Genomic DNA, 11,072 nt, shown 5'->3' with positions numbered 1-11,072 from the left:
ATATATGTGTGTATATATATATATATATATATATATATATATATATATATATATGTATGTATGTCTATTAAACATAAACTGAAATATTTTTATTATTCATTTATATTATATACAGTACACAACGCTCACACTGCCTTTCTCTCTACAAAAAATATTTAAAATAAAATATGAAAATTACTGAATTTAGAGTTAGAAAATTACTATAGAATTTAATTAATTTAATTTAATAGATTATATTTTGAATTTCAAATATAAAAAATGCATTGAATTACCATATATTTACATTATAATTGTATGAGAAACATAGTAATATTGTGAAAGTAGAGCAATACTTAATTTACATTGTTTGTGGTATTGACTAATCAATCACATTCTTATTTATATTAATTTATATTTTTTTTAAATTATAATTTATGAACTGATGTTACACCACACATTACATTATAAAGATTAAATTATTTTTACATATGAATTGGAAGATCGTTATTTCAAAGGATTATATCAAATGACCAGTAATTTAATAAAAAATTTAAATTACAGATCGTTAAAACTGTAGGATTAAAGTATTATTTATTATATAACATGGACTTTTATGAATCGATGATGGTCGTAATATATAAGAACATTTACTTAAATAATATGTATAAAGTTAGAAAGGAAATCCAATAATATTTTAGATAAAAATTAATTTTTGGTATTTTGTATAATAGAGAATTATTTGTATATTATTTATTTACAAATAAAATTTTTTATATTTATATAATGAGAATTTAATGCTGATATTTATCATTATTAAAGGAAGAAATGACATTGTAAAAAGTTTCATTTATCATAATTTGTAAAAACTTTGTTCATTTTCTACTTTATACTCATAAATCATTGGGAGTCAAATTTATAAATATAAATTAACAGAGTAATCAAATAATAAGCTTCAATAAATCTTATAATCATATTAATAATAATACGCATAATTTACAATGCAATTATATAAATTATTCATAAACAATTTAAAAATCAATAAAAATGCGTTTCCTCTTTTGCAAATGTTTGCTCAAACGTTGAGGTTAAAGTCGATATAATAATAATGTAAACGGCAATTTGCACGAAAATATGTTATATGTGCATCAATGAGACAGACATCGATTAAATTTACAAACAAGTAAAAATCTATGAAAAATGATTTTCATTATCTACCTACGTAGGCCTTAGCACCAAACATAATAATAATCCCATTGTCGGCGACGAGTAGTGGAAAAAAAAAAAAAAAAAAAAATATTCATCGATAGTAAGCAGCAGTGTATTTTTCTGCATAAAAGCTGAGATTTGATTCGATACTCATTTTCATAGCAGCGAAGTAAGCACTCCTTCTCGAGACAATCGTCTAAACTTGACAACTCGTTATCTTCCCTTCAATTATTAATTTCATCACTTTACTTTTATTCTCGCCATTTTATCCAATATTATCTATATGCGTTTATACTGCCTCACGTAATCTAATTTCATTTCGACAAAGTATGCGCACGACGATGTGACATTCATTGGTGATTCGGGTCGCGCGAAATTTAAATAACTCGTTATGGATTTGTAAAAGTAATCTTTCGCCTCTACGCTTATAAAAATTCTCTTTAATTACGTTCGCGTATTCTCTATAGTTTCGATGTTCAAACACGTAGGAGTACAATGTATAGCGCCTGTAATAGACATCGTAATCGCGGTTTCGTATAGAAGCTGTAGGGATTTAAAAAATAGTTAATTTCCGATGCATAAATATAAGTAACAAGCGATGATATTTAAGATTATTAATTATCTAAAAGGTAGGTGAAAGTTTTTATACAATTTAATTTATTAAGATTTGTTCGGCTGGTGTTTTCATATTTAATCAGACGAACTGCGATAAACGGCTCCTTGATAATTTACGAATGAATTAAATAAATGAAGTATCAAAATAAAAGTTATTATAAATCGTTTATAAGCCATTTGTATATAATAATTTAACTGCTTATTCATTATTGTGCATCCACATAAATAATTATTGCTAATACATAATTACCTACTATAAATTTATAATAAATCTACGCTCGTGGCAGTACATTGTCGAGTTTTTTTTTTTTTTTTAATTTAATTAGCAATCAAACGCTTATTCCAATATTAACACCATTATAATAAATAATATTAAACATTACAATATTTAAAAATTAAATTTTCAATTTCACGAGGAATTAAATTTTCAATTTTAATTCCTTTCTAAAGTCATAAAACAAAATTGCCATGTATAAAACTTTTATTACAAATTTAAGTCTAATTACATTGCATATGTATATCATTATCATATCATCAATATCATATACATCACACATACAATCATAAAGCTTTTTATAAAATTTATGTAGAAAATGGAATAAGTGCGTATATTTTTTATTAACGTTATATATATATATATATATATATATATATTGTATGTCTTTAAATATTAAAATAAACCGAATGAATTGTAGTAATGTCTTACACGTTTAAAATTGTCTGTAAGTCGTTATGCTTAGGTAAAGTCTTTATAAATAATTTGTGAAATCGCATGTTTTCAAATACTTTATTTTATTTCTTACCTTTATGTATAGCACGCTTTAATGCATATATTTTATTACATATAAAAATACGAAACAAAAATAATCTTATTACTCAATAAACTCGACATTCGATGGAAATAAAAAAAAAAAAAAAAATAAGAGTTGGACACATGAAAATTGTGATATTATTACTTGTTCTCTTTGGCATTTCAAACGTTTTGCATACAGGTAGACAAGAATCGCTTGTACGAGTTTCAATGAAAATATGCAACTGTACGCGAATTGTTCGAGCGAATTTCTTCTTAAAGCAGAATAGAGCACAGAAGTCGTGTTGCGGTTTGTTACACGCGTGATTGGCTACAAAATCAATTAACTCTCGGGTTCATCCTTTATTTGTAATTCGTCTCCGTCTTTTCCAATATTGCTGGCATTATTCGTTTTTCCTCGCGGTTTCCGATGCTCTTCCTTTAGCTTTTACATTTCTGTACAATTATCATTTTTCGAAACAAATGGCAATATACAGTTCATACGCGTTACATTAAGCATGCATTAAATATAGCTTACATTGGCTCTTTAATTTTAAAGATTTAATATTGGTGTGCATAATTAAATGAAATAAAAACATTTCTTTATAAAATAATTTTCTTATTAATTTTTTTAATAAATTTCTATATAAATAAAGTTTAAAACACATTTGACATCTTTGTCAATTTATTAAATTTTGATATAATTAATAATAATTTATAATTGTTTTATTATTCATATTATATGTATATATGCGTGTATTGTAGATATTAAATTATATTTGAATTTTTGAAAAAAAAAGAAAAAAATAAATAAAATAAGCAATGTTAATTATTGGCTGCTGCGTGCAGAGTACGGGACACCAGTAGAAAGTGTAGAAGAAAAAGAAACAGCCATAACTTTCAACTTTTTACTTTTAATCGTTGAAATAAAAAAATTTCCCAATTATTTTTCATTATCTATATAATTGGATCGAGCAATATTATGATCTGAGGAACGCGTAATCGTGGTCGACAACGAACCTTGGCTTAAATATCGCCTTTCAAAGTATTTGCATCTCTTTTTTTGTTTAAATTATGTAATTTACTTATGAAATATTTCAAAATATAAATTTTATGTAATTTTGTATACTACATAATTAATAATACATTTTTTTTTGTTTTTTTTTTTTTTTTTTTTTTTTTTTTTTTTGTTTTTTTTTTTTTTTTAAAAAGAAATAAATAGTAAAATTTTATTCATGTTTTTATAATTGCAATTAATCGTCGAATGGCTGAAAATCACGTAAAAATTTGATTTTTTTTTTTTCGTAAAGGTATAACGATTACATTATTATAAATTTATTTACAAATATTAATGTAACAATTATTGTATTATATTTATTTAAATGAGAAGTAGGAAAACGGTTTTACGGAAAATTAGTGGTTATACACTTAATATCACAAATATCGAACATCACTTACATACCGAAGAAAATGAAAAAAAAATGCAAATTTTTATGCGATTTCATTTAATTCTAAACCAATGATATTCGCCATAATATGAATAAAGATATTGGGTATGTACATAGTATCAGTATTTTGTACTTTATTAAAATTTATTGTTAATCAGGTTGACTGCCTTCGATAATGAGTGCTCGAGCAAGATTCCGTGCAGCTGCCAACCGGAATATTCCGACTTTATCTTGGAATTTAGGATCATCGCCATGATTTTCAATCGAGCGCAATAATTCAAATGTATCTCGAGATGAAAATACTATGTCGTTGGTTTCGAGTAGTGGAATGGCGTCGGTCAGGAGGATTGACCAAAAACTAAAAGATAAATCAGTTACTTGTAGATGTAAATTTGTTAACAGAAATAGCTTAAAAAAAAAAAAAAAAAAAAAAAAAAAAAAGAAAGAAAAAAAAAAGAAAAAAGAAATTGTCTAAATTACATAAAAAATGATTTTTTATATAATTACTTACTATCTTGGAGTTAGATTTGAGACAATCAGGGAAATAAGTAATCTCGCTGCCTCTTTAAACTCTCCAATACCGTACATTTGATGAAACTCACAATACTTACCTAAAAAAATTTTTAAATATAGCGATTACGGTGATTATTTTTATGTAAGTATTGAAAATAAAGTATTTTAATTGGACGGCGTGTGTTGTCAAACAAATTTTAAAAACATATTCACATACATTCTAAGAAGATTAATCATTGCATAGTCAATTCTCTTTAAAAATCGTGCAGCTTATAAAAGTATCTTTCGTTACGATAAGTTCTGGCACATCACAAACCTATACATTACGTTCTGTCCATTAATTAATTTAATATAGTTCTATCGATTAACCAACCAAGAAATGTGAGCCTTTCGCTAGCAAGCATACAGGTTCCTAAGTTCTCAAGCAAATCCCGACACTGTATTTGAGAAAGCGATCGGCGATGTGCGAAGCGAACAAAGTATCTTGACCCTTAAGCGCCCATGCAAGTCCATTTCCTAGTCGTCCTTGATTGATACACTTTATTCCTTGAATTTTACATATGCTGGAAACTAATCGCATATTTCTCTATTATTATCTCTCTGTTACATTGAAATGGTGTTTTTCAAGAATTTTAAAATGAATATAAATTTTACGTTATACTTCCATATCAAATTTTTTACAAAATTATCTTAAAATTAAAATATTTATGTAATTTAATTTATAATTTATAATGTAATATATAAATAATTTGGAATCAACTTAAATTTTTTATGAAAACAATGAATATTTTTTTCCAACAAAATTAAAAATATTCACGTAGTTATTAGCACTAGTTGATACCTAATTAATTCATACTGGTTAATACTAAGTATTTTTTTTTTAATAATTCGTTATAATTTTTTTTAAATTTAAGATGATTACATTAATTTATATATTTAAATTGCCGTCTCTTGAATATAATTTGCTTATTTTATTTTCAATTTGAAATATATATGTATATATATATATATATATAAAGTTTGTTATAGAAAATTATTTTCTTTAATTTACCAACATGCTGCATATTATTTGCTTTTGCAAGATTGATAATTTTCTGAATTCTAGCTTCACTTCCTAAAGGAATCGTTTGTAAAAGTGTTTCTAGTCTTGTTAAGCCTTGATTAGGACAACACTCCAGATAACTTGCACCGCATTGCCATAATGAATGATGACCCATCAATGTACTTCCATAATCTAATATTAACGATTCATGTAGTAAATCAGTCACACTGAAATAAGGAACGAACATTGTTCTAAACTCTGAATTACTAGACAACTTAGAAGAATGTTTACAAAATTTTTGAATATTTTAAAAATTGTAGTCGTGTTTCTTTAATTGAAACGTAATATTAAAATTCAAATAAATATTTAACGTACTATGAAATGATTATTGAGATTTTAAAATTTAATTATTTGTCCAATACATATATATGTAATTGTCACTTACTTTACTTGATGTTTATCCATAATGTTCAATCTACCACAATGATAAAGTAAGTCTGTTAAATGCGAGGCAAACCAACCATTATCATTCATATACTGAATTTCTTTAATGATCTGATGTAAATCACTTTCTATCAAAGCCAGGATAATATTGTCTAATACCAATAAGGATGATTGTTTATACGATTGCCATTTAACGGCAATGCTATTTGCATGGCGAGTCAATTCTGGTTGTTTACAACACTGCGCAGAATAGAACAATTTCGCTGCTAGCAATTCGTACCACGCTTCTGTGTATTTTGCAAATTCCCATAATTCATTTCCAACGATTAACTATTGATTAAAAGTACATATTAAGATAATACGTACAATACGAGTAATTATAATATTAATTTGTGTGAAATTTAAGTATTTCGTATAAAGTAAAAAATAAAAATTCAAGAGTCTCGTCATAATGGATAATTTTTTAAAAATAACACTATATAATTATATCATAAAGTATTTCATATTTTATGATATCATTTCATATTTCTTTTATGATAATAAATTTGTGAAATGTTAAAAGTAATGATAAGGAAGCAAAAATTTTCTGTATAAATAAAAATTACCTTCATAAGTGATTCTAAATTATTATCAATTCCAAAAGCTTTGCTGTCAATACTTTGGGATAAACTCATTTGCCATTGTTTATATCTTATGGTAAATTCTTTGATCGAATAGCCACCATATATATTATATACCGGCATATTTCTAAGGGCATTTTCTGCTGTCATGAATGCTGTATGATCTGCTTTGCTGTGTAATGCAAGAAGTGCTCTAACAACATCGATCTTTCCATGCAAAGCACAGCCAATTACGGCTTCCCAATAATCGCTGCTTTCAATATCTATCCCCATTTTCTTTTTAGCTAATATTTTCATAGCCATTATTTCTCTAGATGGAAAATGAAATCTAACCCATTCGAGAAGTTGAGGCAAAACAATATCACCTGTAAAAAAAAATCAATGGCATAACAAATGAAATTACTTTTAATGTTTGATTTAATTTTTTTATAGGAAATTTTAAGCGGTATAAATAAATAGAATATTTTAATTTTTAATATAATAGAAGCTAATAATTATAATTATAATTGTACGAATTTTACCTGGAATAACATCGACATAAAGAATTTCTGTTAGATGCCAAACGCATTCAACATTATAGAAAATGGTTTGGAAATTTTCATACAGTGACTTATTACTTTCGTCACATTTCTCTGCGAGATCTTGTAATTCTTCTACGCAAGCTCTTAAAATAGAGCGATATTGCTTGCTATACTTTAACATCTCTGGCCTCAAATCAATTGCAGTCGAAGAACATTTTAATTTTTGGATCGATAAAAAAATACCATTACTTTCATTCACTAATTTACGAAGAGCGGGTGAAAATAAAATCACTTCTGGTCTAAGAAAATGTACTTTCGCTTCACAAGGACTAAAATTACTAGGTACATCTATATAAATTAAAATATAAATTTAAGATTTTAAAATGATTTTACCATAAATTCGTATTTTTTTATATGAACAACATACCTTTAGAATTAACGCTCAGATTTTTATAACCAAACAGGGCTAATTTATTAGGACCAACCCATGATGCAGCAATACCCGATTCTTTACAGACATCATCTGGTATTGCCTAAAATGTATCAATATAATAATAATAATTAATAAATAATTTATTTGTATATTTTCAAGTAAGTACATCAAAATGTTGCCCTCAACAAAGTAGCCATAAAAAAACAATTGCTACCTTATGTACTGTATTACAAAACTGATATTTAAAAATTTGCATATTATATATGAAATAAAAAATTAGCACAATAATATATAAATGTGCGATTAAACATTAACAATTTAAATTGAAATAAATTGGAACCTGAATTAACAGCAATAGTTTTGGAATTATTAAATATTTAAACCGGCGTTCAGCGTGAGGTTATGCATTGTTGACAGTTAATTCTCTACTTACTATAATCTGATCACTATTCTGTTCAGCCATACTTATAATTTGCACTCTATATTCATTAGCTTTACCTTAAGTCATAAAAATTTTTTTAAAATACAATTTATGTAGTGACACTATTCATCTTAAGTTTAATATGAAGGGTACGAATGCGCCATCAACGTTGTTCCAACGACCACATAGGCATGGCTGTTGCCTCGCATTAACCATCCACCTAACCACAAAATCACAGGCTCGTGTCATTACAATATAGAATTACCCGCGGAAAATTAGTTGAGCCGAGAGTACCCGAGTTACGTTATATGTGCCATATTTTCTCAAGTCCATTGCTTTCATTATATCTGCTTGGTAAATTAATGGAGGGTTTTTGTGTTGGCTTGAAGAAATACGGTACTTAATTGTATGCCAAGCGCAGCTCTTACAAGTTATAATTCTAGAGGATTTAGATATATAAGCTTGCATTTTACAATTTCTTATTTGTTAAAAAATATTTAACAATAAATAAAGTAAAATTTTTTTTTTTTTCTAATAATTTTATTAAATAACAAGTGTATTATATTATATAATGAAATTATCGGATAAGTTTACATAAAACTTTATAGCATTTATGCACAGCTTAAATACTTTTACATTATTTTATATATTTACAGTGACAATTGGTTCAAGTAATATAGACATTGATTTACTAATTCTATTATGTTTCTTTCGTATTTTCGGGATTCACTTTAATTTTTTTGTTTTTGTACTTTTCAAAGTGAGAATAAGATCTTTTATTTTTAATTGTCCTTTTGAAGAGATCTAAAATTAATTTAAAACAAACAAATTAAAAGAAATTTATTAAAAATGGATATTTCATATTTTAATATAAAATTTTATACTTACCACTATCTGGTTCTTCGCCAACCTCGTCCCTATAATATTGTGCATCGTCGTCGTCATCAGATTTGTTTGCTTCGTATGACTCTTTCGCAATTTTCTGCATGAGAATATCACTTTCTCTCTTCTTATGTATGCCTTTAAGTGATTTTTCCTTCAATTCTTGCTTTTTGGCCTCTTTCTTTAGTTTATTTTCGTCTTGTATTTTCCTCCGTTTCTCTTTCAATTTTTTATTTTGTTCGCGTTTCTTTTGTATTAGTATCTTTTCTTCTTCAGTCTTATTAATAAGTTCATGAAATAGTACTTCTCCTCCTAACAGTCCATCTTCCACTTTTATTAACTAAAAAGCGAGATAGTTAATTATTAATAACGCATAAAGTATTTTGTATTAATTTATTTTTAAAAACATTTATAAAAACACACCTGCTTGTAAATAACTATTACACACATAGAGCGAAAAGTTAAATTACCTGTAATGTAAGCCTTGGTCCAAGTTCGTATAATCTAATTGCACTTGTACTTTTCTCATGATTTCCTCTAGAGGATAATTTTTGTGGTAAAGTTACGTGACTTGCTGGATCATCTTCGGCCTCGCTTTCTGATAGCGTTGGCTTTATCATAAAATCAGCAAAATCTTGGCAGTGCGACAGATTTGGTATCTTGGCTTGGACCAATTTTTTCACACTTTTCGACAATCCAACAGGTATAACTTTAATAGCATAATGCCTAAAATCTATTAATTTTGTATCGTGATTATAATTCAGACAAACGCAACGGCGCATATTACTCAGATTGACCTGAAATTTTTAAAAATTTTTCTCATTTTATGTATATATATATATATATGATTTTTTTAATAAATATAAAGTAGTATTTACTTTCACTAAGTTTATTGTAGGGAACATATTTTGAAACATTGAAGTCATTAACTTAAAGTGCATTCCTTCTCCACTAAATTTATTCATAATAATTAATGGCGGATGTTTAAAAGCTTCTTCAAAAACAAGTTGTTTCTTTGTAGTGGAAACAACGTCACGAGCCAAGGCAAAGCTTTCAATTTTAAAACTTAACGTTGGTCCTCGTGGTATTCTAGAAAAATTTGTTAATAATTTAAAATAATTTGTAAGCTGTGGCATTTGTGAAAATACCTTATTTAATTTGTATACCTGCAAATTTTTAAATAGAAGCCAAGCTCGGTTTGTGAAAAAATGGAAATATGAGTTACATGTAAAATACCAGCGATGGACACAAAATCTTTTATTGTATTGCGTTTCCGTTCTTTTAACATGCTAGCGGTAAAGGGTTCCATGACTCTTCGAAAATCCTTGGTAAGTTCAGTAATATTATTCCCAGGTAATCCTCGATGAACAACAAAGGAATGTGGAGCTTGAACAAGTTCTTCTTTTTCATTTTTGTTAATTTGTTTATTTCGTTTCACACATCGTCCCTATGATAACAAAATTTGTATAAACATAACTTATAATAATTGAAATTTACACGATGGTTCACCTTTTTTAATCGACCCATTTTTACTAATTGTAAGCCTTATTTTATTGTATTTATATTATTTAAAGCAAATATCAATATCAATAGTTGGTAGTTACGAGATTGTATACTTTTTAAAACGTAACCTCAAATAATAAAAATTGTATCTACATCATCCAACTATCGAACACGTGTTTGCAAATCCATTTTTATATATATAATCTTATACTACTTTATCGACTGATACAATATTTCGGAATCTCTGTTAAATATACAAATGAAAAATATAAATATTTGAAAATTATAATGAAATTAAATTTGCATATTATATTATATTAATACAATAAAAAGTTATTGCATCGAATATTTGGAACGATTTCCTTTCCTTACCTTTCAACGTGTGCATTTTTACTTTAATAATTTTTACGATTTACGTTTAATTATAATAGTTGTAATTAATAAATTTTTCAAATATTTTCTGTTACTTAAAAAAAAAAGTCATATATTCTTAATATATAAAAACAATAATAAAAGTTTAAGAATATTGATTATATATGATGTTAAATATGATATTGGAATTTCTTGATGTAGAATAGTTTATTCGAGTTATAAAATTCAAAAATCATAAATGTGTAATTACTTTTAAAAATGTAACGTGTTTATATGGAATAAT

General features: G+C 26.2%; 2 protein-coding genes across 2 annotated transcripts; both read right to left on the bottom strand.

Annotated features, from left to right (window-relative positions):
• Window positions 1-3,991: 3,991 nt before the first annotated feature.
• On the bottom strand, window positions 3,992-8,237 carry Nup75 (nuclear pore complex protein Nup75). The gene is given in 10 exon segments (XM_011495666.1): window positions 3,992-4,396; window positions 4,550-4,649; window positions 4,925-4,993; window positions 4,996-5,121; window positions 5,603-5,820; window positions 6,039-6,367; window positions 6,643-7,022; window positions 7,179-7,526; window positions 7,606-7,711; window positions 8,045-8,237. Coding segments are annotated over 10 exon segments (1,914 nt in total). The 5' UTR covers window positions 8,075-8,237; the 3' UTR covers window positions 3,992-4,188.
• A 415-nt stretch (window positions 8,238-8,652) lies between these two features.
• Window positions 8,653-10,532, bottom strand: ppan (Brix domain-containing protein peter pan). The gene is made up of 6 exons (XM_011495665.1): window positions 10,424-10,532; window positions 10,081-10,361; window positions 9,793-10,003; window positions 9,385-9,711; window positions 8,921-9,254; window positions 8,653-8,836 (listed from the first exon to the last, which is right to left on the bottom strand). Exons 1-6 carry the CDS (start codon window positions 10,439-10,441, stop codon window positions 8,733-8,735), a joined length of 1,275 nt encoding a protein of 424 aa, XP_011493967.1. The 5' UTR covers window positions 10,442-10,532; the 3' UTR covers window positions 8,653-8,732.
• Window positions 10,533-11,072: the final 540 nt, after the last annotated feature.

Source organism: Ceratosolen solmsi, unplaced genomic scaffold (assembly GCF_000503995.2).
Source record: "Ceratosolen solmsi marchali unplaced genomic scaffold, CerSol_1.0 scaffold11, whole genome shotgun sequence".
Classification (NCBI taxonomy): Eukaryota; Metazoa; Arthropoda; class Insecta; order Hymenoptera; family Agaonidae; genus Ceratosolen; species Ceratosolen solmsi.
The sequence above is the reverse complement of the archived record's forward strand: the minus strand, read 5'-3'. Positions and strand labels throughout refer to the sequence as shown.

Bases quoted from the DNA above. Each gene is read 5' to 3' on its own strand.
- ppan (XM_011495665.1), bottom strand. The intron at 9,712-9,792 runs GTAAATACTACT...TAAAAATTTCAG, and splicing joins CTACAATAAACTTAGTGAAA to GTCAATCTGAGTAATATGCG. The intron at 8,837-8,920 runs GTAAGTATAAAA...AATTAATTTTAG, and splicing joins TGGCGAAGAACCAGATAGTG to ATCTCTTCAAAAGGACAATT.